This window comes from Convolutriloba macropyga, chromosome 7 (genome assembly GCF_964194025.1).
Source record: "Convolutriloba macropyga chromosome 7, txConMacr16.3, whole genome shotgun sequence".
Lineage (NCBI taxonomy): Eukaryota > Metazoa > Xenacoelomorpha > Acoela > Convolutidae > Convolutriloba > Convolutriloba macropyga.
Genome location: NC_134474.1, coordinates 61,036,008 through 61,056,640, shown reverse-complemented (window position 1 = coordinate 61,056,640; position 20,633 = coordinate 61,036,008). Strand labels below are relative to the sequence as shown.

The window sequence follows — 20,633 nt, the reverse complement described above, 5'->3', positions numbered from 1 at the left end:
ATTCATACCTAACTTTCTTAATAAATAATAGCTACCATCTAAAGCTAAGCTTTCTTAATCGACTTTAAAGCAGACTATTTTTTATAACATTCAAAAACCCTTACAATAGTTTTCAAATTCTGCAGTTGCTGTTCCAACTTCCTGTTGCATTCAGCGAAGGTTTTGTTGTGACTCTGGATCAATGTTGAGATAAACTCCTAGTTTTCTTTCAGAAGTTCTTCAACTTTGGCGTGGTTTCTGCATTTCTAAACAACCAGTATTTACATTGACACAGCTCTCAAGAAAAGTATTCCATTTAAAGCGCCCCTATAATGACAAAGGTTTCTGAAGCTTTTCGAGTCAAAAAAGAATTTCATCAAATACATTCCCTTTTGAGCTTACGTCTCTCTAATTTGACTAATCTAAACCAATACAAAACTAATATTACTCTTACCAAAGTCCCCGGCGTTTGAGAGATGTTCTCAGGTGTGCCTGTTGCACTGCTTGTCCACCTTGTACCCCTGGTTGGCGTAGAAAGCAAGTCTCGTTCGCATTGTTCGGAGAAGGCCGAATAAATCTCGCTAAATTTCTCAAATTCAGCATTCATTGCTGCTGGTGGCCCATGCTTCAGGAGAACGCATTCAGTGTCACCATTCTCTAACTTCAATGTTACTTTATTATCTTCCTTCATCTGCATTCTTTGATTTATTGCCACCTCTTTTGGCCAACGGGGGTCGAATAGGGATAATTTTATGACTTGGCATGATTCTGTTAGAAACACAAATTCAATTCTGAATGGCATCTTTATCTGAAAATAAGAGTGCTATTGAGAACCTTAATGAAATACTACAGTTCAACTGATATGATTAGCAGAAGGCCGACTGAGAACACATAGCTTATTGTCAAAACTTGTGAAACTGAAAGGGATGCATCATGAAACTACAATAACCGAAAGTTTACAAAACAACTCAAATAAGTCAACAAAAGATTACTTCTGGGAGCTTGGCAACAATAACTCAACAAAGTTCTAAATTTAACCTCTAAACAATCACTTGATCTAAATTTAGTTCAAATGCCATTGGGCAGTTCGTCGCTCATGTCGCTAGAATGAACAGAAACTGTCGTTTCAAAGCTAACGTCTGCAGTCAAATCGACAATTTCAGCATTAGCCCTCTCTAAAGTTTTGATTCGTTCATCGAGTTGCCTGATTTGAGCCTTAAGTGCATTCAGTTCTGTGAGAAGACTTCCAACAGATGTTGTAGAATTACCAACGTTTCTTAAATTAGTCGCAGGACTCCTTTCATAAATAAGAGCACTCCCAGTGTAAACGATAACAGTTTGATGCATTGTCAAAGCTGAAAAAACGTGGGCAAAAACCTCTTGATTTAGAATCCAATTGCAATAGGAAACTCCGACTACTATTTCCAGAGGCAATTATAGCAAAAATTTCATTGCTATTACACTTTAGGTACACGTGGTATAGTCCATAGTTTGGTTCATAGTATAGTTTGGTTCACTTTGGACGACTCTATGACTTAATCCAAACGACCTCTATTTTTAAAAATTATTTAAAATTAATTATTCGAATTAATCGGAAATTAACGTACGAAAAGCTAGCTTTTTTTCCTAGAAAAACTATAGCAAAAATCCTTTCGTTTTGTATTTTAGGTACACATGGGATACTATATACCGAATTTGGTTCGATTTGGACAACTCCTTGACCCGACGAAAAAGACCTATTTTTAAAATTCGTTATTCGCGAAATTCGCAAATTTCCGTATAAAAAGCTAACTTTTTTCCTAGACAAGCTATAGCGAAAATTCTTTTTGTTTTACACTCTAGATACCCATGGTATACTCCATACCGAGTTTGGTTCTCTTTGGACAACTCTATGGCCTAATCAAAAAGACCTATTTTTAAAAAATTATTTAAATTTAATTATTCGAATTAATTGGAAATTAACGTATGAAAACCTAACTTTTTTCCTAGAAAAGCTATAGCAAAAATTCTTTTTATTTTTCAGTCTAAGTACACATGGGATATTACATACCGAATTTGGTTCGATTTGGACGACTCCTTGACCTGACGAAAAAGACCTATTTTTAAAATTCGTTATTCGCGAAATTCGCAAATTTCCGTATAAAAAGCTAACTTTTTTCCTAGACAAGCTATAGCGAAAATTCTTTTTGTTTTACACTCTAGATACCCATGGTATACTCCATACCGAGTTTGGTTCTCTTTGGACAACTCTATGGCCTAATCAAAAAGACCTATTTTTAAAAAATTATTTAAATTTAATTATTCGAATTAATTGGAAATTAACGTATGAAAACCTAACTTTTTTCCTAGAAAAGCTATAGCAAAAATTCTTTTTATTTTTCAGTCTAAGTACACATGGGATATTACATACCGAATTTGGTTCGATTTGGACAACTCCTTGACCTGACGAAAAAGACCTATTTTTAAAATTCGTTATTCGCGAAATTCGCAAATTTCCGTATAAAAAGCTAACTTTTTTCCTAGACAAGCTATAGCAAAAATTCTTTTTGTTTTACACTCTAGATACCCATGGTATACTCCATACCGAGTTTGGTTCACTTTGGACAACTCTATGGCCTAATCAAAAAGACCTGTTTTTAAAAAATTATTTAAAAATACTTATTCGAATTAATTGGAAATTAACGTATGAAAACCTAACTTTTTTCCTAGAAAATCTATAGCAAAAATTCTTTTTGTTTTTCAGTCTAAGTACACATGGGATATTACATACCGAGTTTGGTTTGGTTTGGACAACTCCTTGACCCGACGAAAAAGACCTATTTTTAAAATTCGTTATTCGCGAAATTCGCAAATTTCCGTATGAAAACCTAACTTTTTTCCTAGAAAAGCTATAGCAAAATTTCCTTTTGCAATACGCTCTAGGTACATATGGGATACTCCATACCGAGTTCGGTTCGATTTGGACAACTCCTTGACCCGACGAAAAATACTATATTTAGAAATTAAATATTCGAATACTTAATTTCTAAATATTGTATTTTTCATCGGGTCAAGGAGTTGTCCAAATCGAACCGAACTCGGTATGGAGTATCCCATATGTACCTAGAGCGTATTGCAAAAGGAATTTTTGCTATAGCTTTTCTAGGAAAAAAGTTAGGTTTTCATACGGAAATTTGCGAATTTCGCGAATAACGAATTTTAAAAATAGGTCTTTTTCGTCGGGTCAAGGAGTTGTCCAAATCAAACCAAACCTGGCATGAAGTATTCCTTGGTTATCTAGAGTAAAAAACAACAAGTATTTTTGCTATAGCTTGTCTAGGAAAAAAGTTAGCTTTTCGTACGTTAATTTCCGATTAATTTATTTGAAATAATCGCAAATTTCCGTTCGAAAAACTAACTTTTTTCCTAGGCAAGCTATACCAAAAATTTTTTTGTTTTAGACTCTAGCTACACAGGGGATACTCCATACCCAGTTTGGTTTGATTTGAACAACTCCTTGACCCGACGAAATAGACCAATTTTTAAAATTCAATAATTGCAATTTATTTGAAATAATAGCAAATTTCCGAATGAAAAAGATAACTTTTTTTCCTAGGCAAGCTATACCAAAAATTCTTTCTGTTTTAGATTCTAGGCACCCATGGTATACTCCATACCGAGTTTGGTTCGATTTGGACTACTCCTTGACCCGACGAAAAAGACCTATTTTTAAAATTCAATAATTGCAATTTATTTGAAATAATAGCAAACTTCCGTATGAAAAGCTAAATTTTTTCCTAGGCAAGCGCTACCAAAAATTCTTTCTGTTTTAGATTCTAGGCACCCATGGTATACTCCATACCGAGTTTGGTTCGATTTGGACTACTCCTTGACCCGACGAAAAAGACCTATTTTTAAAATTCAATAATTGCAATTTATTTGAAATAATAGCAAACTTCCGTATGAAAACCTAATTTTTTTCCTAGAAAAGCTATAGCAAAATTTCCTTTTGCAATACGCTCTAGGTACATATGGGATACTCCATACCGAGTTCGGTTCGATTTGGACAACTCCTTGACCCGACGAAAAATACTATATTTAGAAATTAAATATTCGAATACTTAATTTCTAAATATTGTATTTTTCATCGGGTCAAGGAGTTGTCCAAATCGAACCGAACTCGGTATGGAGTATCCCATATGTACCTAGAGCGTATTGCAAAAGGAATTTTTGCTATAGCTTTTCTAGGAAAAAAGTTAGCTTTTCGTACGTTAATTTCCGATTAATTTATTTGAAATAATCGCAAATTTCCGTTCGAAAAACTAACTTTTTTCCTAGGCAAGCTATACCAAAAATTTTTTTGTTTTAGACTCTAGCTACACAGGGGATACTCCATACCCAGTTTGGTTTGATTTGAACAACTCCTTGACCCGACGAAATAGACCAATTTTTAAAATTCAATAATTGCAATTTATTTGAAATAATAGCAAATTTCCGAATGAAAAAGATAACTTTTTTCCTAGGCAAGCTATACCAAAAATTCTTTCTGTTTTAGATTCTAGGCACCCATGGTATACTCCATACCGAGTTTGGTTCGATTTGGACTACTCCTTGACCCGACGAAAAAGACCTATTTTTAAAATTCAATAATTGCAATTTATTTGAAATAATAGCAAACTTCCGTATGAAAAGCTAAATTTTTTCCTAGGCAAGCGCTACCAAAAATTCTTTCTGTTTTAGATTCTAGGCACCCATGGTATACTCAATACTCAGTTTGGTTCACTTTGGACAACTCCTTGACCCGACGAAAAAGACCTATTTTTAAAATTCGTTATTCGCGAAATTCGCAAATTTCCGTATGAAAACTTAACTTTTTTCCTAGGCAAGCTATAGCGAAAACTCTTTTTGTTTTACACTCTAGATACCCATGGTATACTCCATACCGAGTTTGGTGCACTTTGGACAACTCCTTGACCCGACGAAAAAGACCTATTTTTAAAATTCGTTATTCGCGAAATTCGCAGATTTCCGTATGAAAACCTAACTTTTTTCCTAGGCAAGCTATACCAAAAATTCCTTCTGTTTTAGACTCTAGGCACCCATGGTATACTCAGTACCCAGTTTGGTTCACTTTGGACAACTCCTTGTTCCGACGAAAAAGACCTATTTTTAAAATTCGTTATTCGCGAAATTCGCAAATTTCCGTATGAAAACCTAACTTTTTTCCTAGAAAAGCTATAGCAAAAATTCCTTTTGCATTACACTCTAGGTACACATGGTATACTCCATACCGAGTTTGGTTCGATTTGGACAACTCCTTGACCCGGCGAAAAAAACCTATTTTTAAAATTCAATAATTGCAATTTATTTGAAATAATAGCAAATTTCCGTATGAAAAGCTAACTTTTTTCCTAGGCAAGCTATACCAAAAATTCTTTCTGTTTTAGATTCTAGGCACCCCTGGTATACTCAATACTCAGTTTGGTTCACTTTGGACAACTCCTTGACCCGACGAAAAAGACCTATTTTTAAAACTCGTTATTCGCGAAATTCGCAAATTTCCGTATGAAAACCTAACTTTTTTCCTAGAAAAGCTATAGCAAAAATTCTTTTTGCATTAAACTCTAGGTACACATGGGATACTCCATACCGAGTTTGGTTCGATTTGGACTACTCCTTGACCCGACGAAAAAGACCTATTTTTAAAATTCAATAATTGCAATTTATTTGAAATAATAGCAAATTTCCGTATGAAAAGCTTAATTTTTTTCTAGGCAAGCTCTACCAAAAATTCTTTCTGTTTTAGATTCTAGGCACCCATGGTATGCTCAATACTCAGTTTGGTTCACTTTGGACAACTCCTTGACCCGACGAAAAAGACCTATTTTTAAAATTCGTTAATCGCCAAATTCGCAAATTTCCGTATGAAAACCTAACTTTTTTCCTAGGCAAGCTATACGAAAAATTCCTTTTGTTTTAGACTGTAGGCACCCATGGTATACTCAATACCCAGTTTGGTTTACTTTGGACAACTCCTTGACCCGACGAAAAAGACCTATTTTTAAAATTCGTTATTCGCGAAATTCGCAAATTTCCGTATGAAAACCTAACTTTTTTCCTAGAAAAGCTATCGCAAAAATTCCTTTTGCATTACACTCTAGGTACACATGGGATACTCCATACCGAGTTTGGTTTGATTTGGACAACTCCTTGACCCGACGAAAAAGACCTATTTTTAAAATTCAATAATTGCAATTTATTTGAAATAATAGCAAATTTCCGTATGAAAAGCTTAATTTTTTTCTAGGCAAGCTCTACCAAAAATTCTTTCTGTTTTAGATTCTAGGCACCCATGGTATGCTCAATACTCAGTTTGGTTCACTTTGGACAACTCCTTGACCCGACGAAAAAGACCTATTTTTAAAATTCGTTAATCGCCAAATTCGCAAATTTCCGTATGAAAACCTAACTTTTTTCCTAGGCAAGCTATACCAAAAATTCTTTCTGTTTTAGATTCTAGGCACCCATGGTATACTCAATGCTCAGTTTGGTTCACTTTGGACAACTCCTTGACCCGACGAAAAAGACCTATTTTTAAAATTCGTTATTCGCGAAATTCGCAAATTTCCGTATGAAAAGCTAACTTTTGTCCTAGGCAAGCTATACCAAAAATTCCTTCTGTTTTAGACTCTAGGCACCCATGGTATACTCAATACCCAGTTTGGTTCACTTTGGACAACTCCTTGACCCGACGAAAAAGACCTATTTTTAAAATTCGTTATTCGCGAAATTCGCAAATTTCCGTATGAAAACCTAACTTTTTTCCTAGAAAAGCTATAGCAAAAACTCCTTTTGCATTACACTCTAGGTACACATGGGATACTCCATACCGAGTTTGGTTCGAATTGGACAACTCCTTGACCCGACGAAAAAGACCTATTTTTAAAATTCAATAATTGCAATTTATTTGAAATAATAGCAAATTTCCGTATGAAAAGCTAACTTTTTTCCTAGGCAAGCTATACCGAAAATTCTTTCTGTTTTAGATTCTAGGCACCCATGGTATACTCAATTCTCAGTTTGGTTCACTTTGGACAACTCCTTGACCCGACGAAAAAGACCTATTTTTAAAATTCGTTATTCGAGAAATTCGCAAATTTCCGTATGAAAACCTAACTTTTTTCCTAGGCAAGCTATACCAAAAATTCCTTCTGTTTTAGACTCTAGGCAGCCATGGTATACTCAATACCCAGTTTGGTTCACTTTGGACAACTCCTTGACCCGACGAAAAAGACCTATTTTTAAAATTCGGTATTCGCGAAATTCGCAAATTTCCGTATGAAAACCTAACTTTTTTCCTAGAAAAGCTATACCAAAAATTCCTTCTGTTTTAGATTCTAGGCACCCATTGTATACTCAATACTCAGTTTGGTTCACTTTGGACAACTCCTTGACCCGACGAAAAAGACCTATTTTTAAAATTCGTTATTCGCGAAATTCGCAAATTTACGTATGAAAACCTAACTTTTTTCCTAGGCAAGCTATACCAAAAATTCCTTCTGTTTTAGACTCTAGGTACACATGGGATACTCCATACCGAGTTTGGTTCGATTTGGACAACTCCTTGACCCGACGAAAAAGACCTATTTTTAAAATTCGGTATTCGCGAAATTCGCAAATTTCCGTATGAAAACCTAACTTTTTTCCTAGAAAAGCTATACCAAAAATTCCTTCTGTTTTAGACTCTAGGCACCCATGGTATACTCAATACCCAGTTTGGTTCACTTTGGACAACTCCTTGACCCGACGAAAAAGACCTATTTTTGAAATTCGTTATTCGCGAAATTCGCAAATTTCCGTATGAAAACCTAACTTTTTTCCTAGAAAAGCTATAGCAAAAACTCCTTTTGCATTACACTCTAGGTACACATGGGATACTCCATACCGAGTTTGGTTTGATTTGGACAACTCCTTGACCCGATGAAAAAGACCAAAAACTGCATATTTCGCTACGGTACACAATGAAAATCGAGAAATAGGTTTGAATTGATTGATTTTCAGGAAGGTCTGTTGGTAATCTAGGGTTTCCCCTGCAGACCGACCGCTAATTGAATGAATTATATAAATTTATAAATACAACGCATCAATAAAAAGGAGTTTGAAAAGAATCAAGACAATTTTTAAATTCAAAATTTCAAAATTCAAATTGAGAGGTTATAAATTTGACCAATTCAATACTGCTATCTATATAGAGTAATTTGATTACGAACTTGATTGAATAATCTAAAATCTGCGACATTTGGAATTGAAGAAAATGCAATAGAGTCTTTGACTACTTCTACTAACTAATCTATCAAACAAAATCAAACAATCAGTAAACAATTTCAGAAAACAATAGCACAATCAGAAATTTCGAACACAGTGAACTTTCGCTGACTGCGAATTATAAGCTTTTGATTCCAGCACGTGAAATGCTCAAGTTTTTTGACAACCTTCATTGCTGGCTTCTTTATAACTGGCATCCTCGATCTACCGTTAAAATCGCATATAAGTTTCCTCAGCTTCCCTATTTTCACAAATTTCATGCCGTTGTATTTGTTCTTCTGGTCTTGCTTTAATAAATCCATGGCCCGACGACAATCAGCAGAACCATAAAAGTCAATCCATCCATTATACTTCGATTGACACTTATCAGCGGATATTTTGTCATTGGGCCTCAATTTTCCCAACTTGACTTGCTTGATGCCATTGAACAGCTTTTCTACTTTTCCTAGTGCCTCCCCGGGTTGACAATTTGCTGCAAAATTTTCAAACTTGAACGAAATGGCCAAACTTGTGTCAACTTGTGGCTTGTATCTGTACTTGGCCATTTCCGCTTTGCAATCACGATCGAGCTCCAATTTGGCAACATACGCCTTCTTTCTTTCTCCCCCAGGGCATTCCAACTCATCAACAAAACAAGCTACAACCTTATCTTCATTCACGTCACCGTCAAAGTAGCCAAAACAATGCATATCTAAAAGAACAGGAGGCATATCAACCCAAAATCTCTGAAATCCATTGTTTCCAACGATGTATTGCACGTATTTCCTCTATCTGCACCTACGTGCCCATCGACGCGCGGAATCTGGGCCGAGAGCCCCGAGGCCCCGCCGGGACAAGCGCACACAAGTGCGCCGGGCCAAATCCAATCTGAGGCCAACCGCCGAACCCATTGCAATCCAATCTGTTACTACTAATGACTAACTTTCCGACACTCTCTCCTTCATTTGAAACTTTCGATACGATACCACGTTCATATTTATACATGCTTACCTCGAGGAGGTAGGGACGCAATCGATGAGCTACTCTCTGCTGTCACTTGACCTGACAGCGCACGCATAAGCATGTCACGTGACCGGATGGACGCGGCAAACGAAAGTTTCACTTTGTCATCTGGGTTAGCCGCTATAATTATGAAGTAAATTATCAAAGTGATAAAACTAATATATTCGAGAAGCTCTATAGCTATAATATAGTACGACTATGAAAATACGTAAAAAAAGTGGTTGCAACGGAGGGGGGAGACGGAAGGGATGAAATTGAAAGGTTGGGGGGGGGGTTGGGTTGGGGGGGTGGGGTGGGGTTGGGGGGCTGGTATGCGTCCGAAAAAGGCTTATATCTCGAAAACTACTGAACCAAATTTAAAAAATGAATATGTTTTGGAATCAGCATGAACTGGGGCATCAACCTGGCGTTAAAAGAAGTTAAAAAAGTAAAGGAATAAAAACTCGATTTTTGACAATTTGGCTGAAATTTGCCTATTTTCAGCAAAGTTTGGAAAATCGGAAAATTAGGCGATGAAGTTAAACCGAAACTTTTCAACCTATATATATTCGTAAAGAGGATTAAATGTGCAAGAAAATGATATAATATACTTATAAATAGGTCGTGTAACAAAAACGTTATTAAACTAAACAACTTTGAAAATTCGAAAATTTTGCTAAAATCGACCCTGATTTCGGTGTCTACATTGCCCTCGCATTCTCTTGTTTGGCAATACTTTAAAAAGATAATAACATGGATGTTGGAAGCGTGAATTCTAGTTTACCATGATACCAAAAACTTGTATGTTTTGTCTTGAAAAAGTGGGAAATATAGTCAAAGTAACTCAAAAATGCCAAATTTTTGGCCCCTAAATCGCTAATTATTGAAAATTTTGAAATCAAATAAACAAAGTCGAAAAAAGATCTATATATATTCTTAAAGTACATTAACACGGCAACAAAATGAGCCATTATAGACTTTCTAAATCGTCTCCTTCAAAAAGTTATTAACAGATGTTTTTCATGAAATTCGAATTTTTCTTCACCTAATTCGACGGTTCATTACAATTTTGTGAACAAATCAAAATATTGGCATTTAGTTCTACACAAACTCATAAAGTACGTTAACACGGCAACAAAATGAGCTATTATAGATTTTCTAAATCGTCTTCTTCAAAAAGTTATTAACAGACGTTTTTCATGAAATTCGAATTTTTCTTCACCTAATTCGACGGTTCATTACAATTTTGTGAACAAATCAAAATATTGGCATTTAGTTCTACACAAACTCAAAAAGTACGTTAACACGGCAACAAAACGAGCTATTATAGACTTTCTAAATCGTCTTCTTCAAAAAGTTATTAACAGACGTTTTTCATTAAATTCGTCTTTTTCTTCACCTAATTCGACGGTTCCTTAAAATTTTGTGAACAAATCAAAATATTGGCTTTTACTTCTACACAAACTCATAAAGTTTGTTAACACGGCAACAAAACGAGTTATTATAGACTTTCTAAATCGTCTTCTTCAAAAAGTTTTTAACAGACGTTTTTCATGAAATTCGAATTTTTCTTCACCTAATTCGACGGTTCATTACAATTTTGTGAACAAATCAAAATATTGGCATTTAGTTCTACACAAACTCAAAAAGTACGTTAACACGGCAACAAAACGAGCTATTATAGACTTTCTAAATCGTCTTCTTCAAAAAGTTATTAACAGACGTTTTTCATTAAATTCGTCTTTTTCTTCACCTAATTCGACGGTTCCTTAAAATTTTGTGAACAAATCAAAATATTGGCTTTTACTTCTACACAAACTCATAAAGTATGTTAACACGGCAACAAAACGAGTTATTATAGACTTTCTAAATCGTCTTCTTCAAAAAGTTATTAACAGACGTTTTTCATGAAATTCGAATTTTTCTTCACCTAATTCGACGGTTCATTACAATTTTGTGAACAAATCAAAATATTGGCATTTAGTTCTACACAAACTCATAAAGTAAGTTAACACGGCAACAAAACGAGCTATTATAGACTTTCTAAGTCGTCTTCTTCAAAAAGTTATTACCAGACGTTTTTCATGAAATTCGTCTTTTTCTTCACCTAATTCGACGGTTCTTTAAAATTTTGTGAACAAATCAAAATCTTGGCTTTTACTTCTACACAAACTCATAAAGTATGTTAACACGGCAACAAAATGAGCTATTATAGACTTTCTAAATCGTCTTCTTCAAAAAGTTATTAACAGACGTTTTTCATGAAATTCGAATTTTTCTTCACCTAATTCGACGGTTCATTACAATTTTGTGAACAAATCAAAATATTGGCATTTAGTTCTACACAAACTCAAAAAGTACGTTAACACGGCAACAAAACGAGCTATTATAGACTTTCTAAATCGTCTTCTTCAAAAAGTTATTAACAGACGTTTTTCATGAAATTCGAATTTTTCTTCACCTAATTCGACGGTTCATTACAATTTTGTGAACAAATCAAAATATTGGCATTTAGTTCTACACAAACTCATAAAGTAAGTTAACACGGCAACAAAACGAGCTATTATAGATTTTTTAAATCGTCTTCTTCAAAAAGTTATTACCAGACGTTTTTCATGAAATTCGTCTTTTTCTTCACTAATTCGACGGTTCTTTAAAATTTTGTGAACAAATCAAAATCTTGGCTTTTACTTCTACACAATCTATTACAAAGTAAATTTTTGCAAGATTTCAAAACCCCAGATTGGGTGGGTCGATTTTTTGCTCGATCACATAGAAAAATAGGATTTAAGATTAAAAATTTTCGATATTTTACAAATTTTGTCTCCTTTGAACACTTTCCAATTTGACTTACCCCAAACTGATTTTTTTATAAGGTGCAAGTGTAGATTGAAAGTAAATTTTAGCAAGATTTCAAAACCCCAGGTTGGGGGGGTCGATTTTTTGCTCGATCATATAGAAAAATAGGATTTAAGATTAAAAATTTTCGATGTTTTTCAAATTTTGTCTCCTTTGAACACTTTCCAATTTGACTTACCCCAAACTGATTTTTTTATAAGGTGCAAGTGTAGATTGAAAGTAAATTTTAGCAAGATTTCAAAACCCCAGGTTGGGGGGGTCGATTTTTTGCTCGATCATATAGAAAAATAGGATTTAAGATTAAAAATTTTCGATGTTTTTCAAATTTTGTCTCCTTTGAACACTTTCCAATTTGACTTACCCCAAACTGATTTTTTTATATGATTTAAGTGTAGATTGAAAGTAAATTTTTGCAAGATTTCAAAACCCCAGATTGGGTGGGTCGATTTTTTGCTCGATCACATAGAAAAATAGGATTTAAGATTAAAAATTTTCGATATTTTACAAATTTTGTCTCCTTTGAACACTTTCCAATTTGACTTACCCCAAACTGATTTTTTTTTGATAAGGTTTAAGTGTAGATTGAAAGTAAATTTTAGCAAGATTTCAAAACCCCAGGTTGGGGGGGTCGATTTTTTGCTCGATCATATAGAAAAATAGGATTTAAGATTAAAAATTTTCGATATTTTACAAATTTTGTCTCCTTTGAACACTTTCCAATTTGACTTACCCCAAACTGATTTTTTTGATAAGGTTTAAGTGTAGATTGAAAGTAAATTTTAGCAAGATTTCAAAACCCCAGGTTGGGGGGTCGATTTTTTGCTCGATCATATAGAAAAATAGGATTTAAGATTAAAAATTTTCGATGTTTTTCAAATTTTGTCTCCTTTGAACACTTTCCAATTTGACTTACCCCAAACTGATTTTTTTATAAGGTGCAAGTGTAGATTGAAAGTAAATTTTAGCAAGATTTCAAAACCCCAGATTGGGGGGGTCGATTTTTTGCTCGATCATATAGAAAAATAGGATTTAAGATTAAAAATTTTCGATGTTTTTCCAATTTTGTCTCCTTTGAACACTTTCCAATTTGACTTACCCCAAACTGATTTTTTTATAAGGTGCAAGTGTAGATTGAAAGTAAATTTTAGCAAGATTTCAAAACCCCAGGTTGGGGGGCGGGGTCGATTTTTTGCTCGATCATATAGAAAAATAGGATTTAAGATTAAAAATTTTCGATGTTTTTCAAATTTTGTCTCCTTTGAAAACTTTCCAATTTGACTTACCCCAAACTGATGTTTTTGATAAGGTTTAAGTGTAGATTGAAAGTAAATTTTAGCAAGATTTCAAAACCCCAGGTTGGGGGGGGGGTCGATTTTTTGCTCGATCATATAGAAAAATAGGATTTAAGATTAAAAATTTTCGATGTTTTTCAAATTTTGTCTCCTTTGAACACTTTCCAATTTGACTTACCCCAAACTGATTTTTTTTATAAGGTGCAAGTGTAGATTGAAAGTAAATTTTAGCAAGATTTCAAAACCCCAGGTTGGGGGGTCGATTTTGTGCTCGATCATATAGAAAAATAGGATTTAAGATTAAAAATTTTCGATATTTTTCAAATTTTGTCTCCTTTGAAAACTTTCCAATTTGACTTACCCCAAACTGATGTTTTTGATAAGGTTTAAGTGTAGATTGAAAGTAAATTTTAGCAAGATTTCAAAACCCCAGGTTGGGGGGGGGGTCGATTTTTTGCTCGATCATATAGAAAAATAGGATTTAAGATTAAAAATTTTCGATGTTTTTCAAATTTTGTCTCCTTTGAACACTTTCCAATTTGACTTACCCCAAACTGATTTTTTTATAAGGTGCAAGTGTAGATTGAAAGTAAATTTTAGCAAGATTTCAAAACCCCAGGTTGGGGGGGTCAATTTTTTGCTCGATCATATAGAAAAATAGGATTTAAGATTAAAAATTTTCGATATTTTACAAATTTTGTCTCCTTTGAAAACTTTCCAATTTGACTTACCCCAAACTGATGTTTTTGATAAGGTTTAAGTGTAGATTGAAAGTAAATTTTAGCAAGATTTCAAAACCCCAGGTTGGGGGGGGGGTCGATTTTTTGCTCGATCATATAGAAAAATAGGATTTAAGATTAAAAATTTTCGATGTTTTTCAAATTTTGTCTCCTTTGAACACTTTCCAATTTGACTTACCCCAAACTGATTTTTTTATAAGGTGCAAGTGTAGATTGAAAGTAAATTTTAGCAAGATTTCAAAACCCCAGGTTGGGGGGGTCAATTTTTTGCTCGATCATATAGAAAAATAGGATTTAAGATTAAAAATTTTCGATATTTTACAAATTTTGTCTCCTTTGAACACTTTCCAATTTGACTTACCCCAAACTGATTTTTTGATAAGGTTTAAGTGTAGATTGAAAGTAAATTTTAGCAAGATTTCAAAACCCCAGGTTGGAGCGGTCGATTTTTTGCTCGATCACATAGAGAAATAGGATTTAAGATTAAAAATTTTCGATGTTTTTCAAATTTTGTCTCCTTTGAACACTTTCCAATTTGAGTTACCCCAAACTGATTTTTTTTATAAGGTGCAAGTGTAGATTGAAAGTAAATTTTAGCAAGATTTCAAAACCCCAGATTGGGGGGTCGATTTTTTGCTCGATCATATAGAAAAATAGGATTTAAGATTAAAAATTTTCGATGTTTTTCCAATTTTGTCTCCTTTGAACACTTTCCAATTTGACTTATCCCAAACTGATTTTTTTATAAGGTGCAAGTGTAGATTGAAAGTAAATTTTAGCAAGATTTCAAAACCCCAGGTTGGGGGGGTCGATTTTTTGCTCGATCATATAGAAAAATAGGATTTAAGATTAAAAATTTTCGATGTTTTTCAAATTTTGTCTCCTTTGAAAACTTTCCAATTTGACTTACCCCAAACTGATGTTTTTGATAAGGTTTAAGTGTAGATTGAAAGTAAATTTTAGCAAGATTTCAAAACCCCAGGTTGGGGGGGGGGTCGATTTTTTGCTCGATCATATAGAAAAATAGGATTTAAGATTAAAAATTTTCGATGTTTTTCAAATTTTGTCTCCTTTGAACACTTTCCAATTTGACTTACCCCAAACTGATTTTTTTTATAAGGTGCAAGTGTAGATTGAAAGTAAATTTTAGCAAGATTTCAAAACCCCAGGTTGGGGGGGTCGATTTTTTGCTCGATCATATAGAAAAATAGGATTTAAGATTAAAAATTTTCGATATTTTTCAAATTTTGTCTCCTTTGAAAACTTTCCAATTTGACTTACCCCAAACTGATGTTTTTGATAAGGTTTAAGTGTAGATTGAAAGTAAATTTTAGCAAGATTTCAAAACCCCAGGTTGGGGGGGTCAATTTTTTGCTCGATCATATAGAAAAATAGGATTTAAGATTAAAAATTTTCGATATTTTACAAATTTTGTCTCCTTTGAACACTTTCCAATTTGACTTACCCCAAACTGATTTTTTTTGATAAGGTTTAAGTGTAGATTGAAAGTAAATTTTAGCAAGATTTCAAAAACCCAGGTTGGAGGGGTCGATTTTTTGCTCGATCACATAGAGAAATAGGATTTAAGATTAAAAATTTTCGATGTTTTTCAAATTTTGTCTCCTTTGAACACTTTCCAATTTGACTTACCCCAAACTGATTTTTTTATAAGGTGCAAGTGTAGATTGAAAGTAAATTTTAGCAAGATTTCAAAACCCCAGGTTGGGGGGGTCGATTTTTTGCTCGATCATATAGAAAAATAGGAAAATAGGATTTAAGATTAAAAATTTTCGATGTTTTTCAAATTTTGTCTCCTTTGAACACTTTCCAATTTGACTTACCCCAAACTGATGTTTTTGATAAGGTTTAAGTGTAGATTGAAAGTAAATTTTAGCAAGATTTCAAAACCCCAGGTTGGGGGGGTCAATTTTTTGCTCGATCATATAGAAAAATAGGATTTAAGATTAAAAATTTTCGATATTTTACAAATTTTGTCTCCTTTGAACACTTTCCAATTTGACTTACCCCAAACTGATTTTTTTTGATAAGGTTTAAGTGTAGATTGAAAGTAAATTTTAGCAAGATTTCAAAACCCCAGGTTGGAGGGGTCGATTTTTTGCTCGATCACATAGAGAAATAGGATTTAAGATTAAAAATTTTCGATGTTTTTCAAATTTTGTCTCCTTTGAACACTTTCCAATTTGACTTACCCCAAACTGATTTTTTTAATAAGGTGCAAGTGTAGATTGAAAGTAAATTTTAGCAAGATTTCAAAACCCCAGGTTGGGGGGGGGGTCGATTTTTTGCTCGATCATATAGAAAAATAGGATTTAAGATTAAAAATTTTCGATGTTTTTCAAATTTTGTCTCCTTTGAACACTTTCCAATTTGACTTACCCCAAACTGATTTTTTTATAAGGTGCAAGTGTAGATTGAAAGTAAATTTTAGCAAGATTTCAAAACCCCAGGTTGGGGGGGTCGATTTTTTGCTCGATCATATAGAAAAATAGGAAAATAGGATTTAAGATTAAAAATTTTCGATGTTTTTCAAATTTTGTCTCCTTTGAACACTTTCCAATTTGACTTACCCCAAACTGATTTTTTTTATAAGGTTTAAGTGTAGATTGAAAGTAAATTTTAGCAAGATTTTAAAACCCCAGGTTGGGGGGGGGTCGATTTTTTGCTCGATCATATAGAAAAATAGGATTTAAGATTAAAAATTTTCGATGTTTTTCAAATTTTGTCTCCTTTGAACACTTTCCAATTTGATGGATCATAAACCCATTGATGGATCATAGTTAATTCATAAAACCTTCGATGGATCATAGTTATTTCATAAACCCATTGATGGATCATAGTTATTGCTCGATCATACAGAAAAATATTTTTTAAGAATAAAGTGTAGATCCTAAAAATAGGGTTTAAAAGTGTAAAAATAATTGATACTTAATATAAGGGTGGAAAAAAGAGTGTAATCTTTTATCCATCCACCTTAAATTACACTGTCTTAAAAATAGGGGTGTAAGAGTGTAAAAATAATTGATACTTAATATAAGGGTGGAAATAAGAGTGTAATCTTTTATCCGTCCACCTTAATTTACACTGTCTTAAAAATAAGGGTGTAAGAGTGTAAAAATAATTGATACTTAATATAAGGGTGGAAAAAAGAGTGTAATCTATTATAATTCCACCCTTAATTACACTCTTTACAAAGAGTGTAAAAAGAGTGGACAAAAGAGTGTAATTAAAGTGTAATTTTTTAAAATTACACTCTTCCACTCTTTTCCCCGATAAATAACAGTGGAAAACGGATTACACCCTAATCCCCGCTAATTAGGGGTGGAATAGGGGTGAAACCTCGGCCCGGGCATGCACTGTGTTCTACAATATTGTTATCGTTTGCTTTAGGTGATAATGGTGCGAATGCAGAGAGTGACATTTGCTACTTTGCACGACAATCTAGGTTTATGCGAGGAATTGATGCTCCCAATTTGTCCACAGATTGTCAGCTCAGCCGGAGCTTCATTGTCAAAGACCAGTCCAGCATCGAAAACGAAAACATCAAACAGCAAAGTAAGCGTCTCATGAATCATGAAATATGACTTTCGGAGTTTTATGACTTTGCGTGGCATTGGCGAATCACTATCTTCCGTACTTGAGTTTAAGCCGATAGAACGTCATTCTTTTTACACCAGTCTTTTCGTCAGTCATTTACTCTTTCAAAATCTTAAATTTAGAGCACATGTATTTAGTGCACATGTGAGTGGATTTGTATTATGCCAAGTAGTATATCAACCAACAATCTCGAGATACGATTTGATATCAAATGAGGTTTGTAGCAATTATATTAGTCATCTCGGTCGGTCCTTTTGTGTCATTTTTTGTACTGCCAATTTTCTCGGTTTCTGTCTGAGCGCCTCATTTTATCTTGAGAAAACGTATAAATTGCTGAAATTTGAGGGCAAATAGTTGCTGAACACTTTTCCTACAGCCTTACTTCTCTCTAAGTTTGCGATTCACCGAAACTGTTAAGGAAACATGGTGTGCTAAGGAAAGATGGTGAACCAGTAGAGTGAGAAAACTGTGTTTGACCTGTGTTCACGCCCCTTCAATTCAGCTAATGCTTGCACTAACACGTATCCGGCTACTGACGAAACCATCAGCTCTTTATTCTTGAGTGCATGGTTCTACTTTATTAATTGGTATTAAACGAAGTTTGTAGCCGTTATATTAGTCCTGTCAGCCTTTTTTATGCGATTTTTCGCTTGACCAATTTTTTGTCTGACCCATTTGACTTTTCGTCCTCAAAAACCGGATATACAGGTAGCGCCCAGCGAGCATTACGTGCTCTTAGAGCCTTTCAGCTCTGTTTCAGCTCAAACTGCTTTGCAGACTTATACTTATGGTTTGAAGGGCGATTCTTAGAGGTTGAAGGCACCCCCACAGTTGACCCCCCACTTTTGCCCCCCACCGCGCTGTTGCACCCACCCCTGTTGCACCCCCCATAAGCCCCCCGGTGCATAGACGCAGAGGCCAGAAAACCTCCCTAAATGTTTGATTATAGCTGCGAAGCTGTAAGCTGAGCGTAGCTATATTGCGGTGCTCTTGGTTTTTTTTGTTTCGTCGTCTGACGCTTTATTTTCGTTTTACATTTGTTCTAGAACATTCTGTCTCGTCACTGCTTAAATGGCTTTTTCGCGCTTGATTTCACGCTTTCTGCGTGACCTAAATTGCGGTTATTCAGAAACAGAATCTGTTCCTAAAACAAAGTTGATTGTAAGAAAACAGATTGTATGGTCCGACAGCCGAGTGGTTAAGGCGACTGGCTGTTAATCCGGAGATCGCCGGTTCGAGACGCGAAAGGGAAACTTTTTTTGCACCCAAAAACAACCTCCTTTGAAATAAACTTGTAAGTTTTATAGGCGGCGGCGATAACTATTATCAACTCACTTCTGTATCTTTTTCCATCTGTATTTTACGGCACGCAAGTCTATTTCGCAGCTATTCCGGCAATCTGCCGGCTATGTTAATAAAATTTCATTTGAAAATTTTTTATTTGCCATGGAATAGTTTTCAACTTTTTAGTATCACAAATTTTAACTGTTTTTTGATAAAACTTGCAACTTTTTCATGTTTTTTTACAATTGATGTCGTCTATTTAGGTTTCTCCTGTCTCAAGAGCCCAGGAACCTTCTCTGGGGTTTGACAGTAATTTACTGTATATTTTCTAGATGTGATGAAATGTTTTCAAAGATTTTAACATCACGAATTTTAGCATTTTTTGACAAAACTTGCAATTTTTTTCAATTTTTTTGACATCTTTTGTCATTATTCACGTTTTTCAGCCTCAGGGGTCAGAAAATCTCAGTTAGGGTTTGATAAAAAAGTTACAAGAATTTTTTTGCCATGGATTAGTTTTTAACTCTTTATCACAAATATTAGCAATTTTTTTTGTAAAACTTTGTTTTTTTTCATGTTTTTTTTTTGAAATTTTGTGTCCTTTTTTGGGCTTCTCCAGCCTCAAAGAGTCACATAACCCCCTCTGGGGTTTTATAATGGGTTACTGCATAGTTTCTATATGTAATATAATGTTTTTCAAGATTTTAATATCACGATTTTAAGCAATTTTTCTTTTAAAATGTTTGCAATTTTACGTTTTTTGAATCTTTTTGATTTTTAAATTCTTTACCACCAGGTTCCTAGGAACCTCCTCCAGTGTTTGGTAATAAGATATTGCATAGTTTCTAGAGTTAATGGAAAGGTTATCATTATTTTATTGACTCAGCTTTAGCAATTTTTCGTTAATTTTTGTTTTCAAATTTTTGGAAAAATGTTATCATGTTCCAAGTTTATTGATGAAAATTTGAAGCTTGAGATAAGGATACTCGATAGTCTTTTGAGGCAATAAAATGGTTTAGAGGATTTCAATTTCTTGTGTTTTCTTAAGATTTTGTTGAAATTTGCGATTGTTTTCAAAATTTTTGAATATTTTTGTCCTTTTGCGTTTAACGATCATTACTGGCCAACGGAGCTTTTTAAGTGTTGCAGATGGGTTACCTAACAGAAATCTAGAGACAAAAAATGGTTTAACATGTTTTTACTGCGGAATCGGGAAACTTTTAGAGTTTGCAATATTTTGCAAATTTTTAAAATATCAGAATTTTTTCTAAGTGATTTACTTACTAACAAAGCTAGAAAACTAAAAGTTTTGGAGTCGAATCAAGCTAAAGTTATCCTCACTAAACCTTGGCTAGCTACTGACAAAGGCAACCGCCCGCCTGCCCTTTGATAGCAATTCGCCCGACGTTAGTCGGTTATGTTTTTTCTTTTGTCGTCAGGATTTTTTATACAATTTGTTGTGACAATCACTTCAAATCTGTTTTTTTTTGTTCAATTGTTCATGCAATTTCAATTGAATAGCGTGCGTGACGTCTTTTTCAGTCTTATTGGAGCGAGTTTTTCTAAGTTTTTGGTAACA

The 20,633-nt window shown here is 34.1% G+C and overlaps 1 protein-coding gene across 7 annotated transcripts in view; it reads left to right on the top strand.

The window, feature by feature from the left end:
• Positions 1-20,633, top strand: part of LOC142343213 (patatin-like phospholipase domain-containing protein 7) — a 189,956-nt gene that overhangs the window by 34,592 nt on the left and 134,731 nt on the right. For all 7 annotated transcript variants that reach the window (XM_075394961.1, XM_075394958.1, XM_075394962.1 and 4 more), the window contains exon 8: positions 17,564-17,728. In XM_075394961.1, the coding sequence (XP_075251076.1) occupies positions 17,564-17,728 (165 nt within the window). The remainder of the gene's footprint in view (positions 1-17,563; positions 17,729-20,633) is intronic.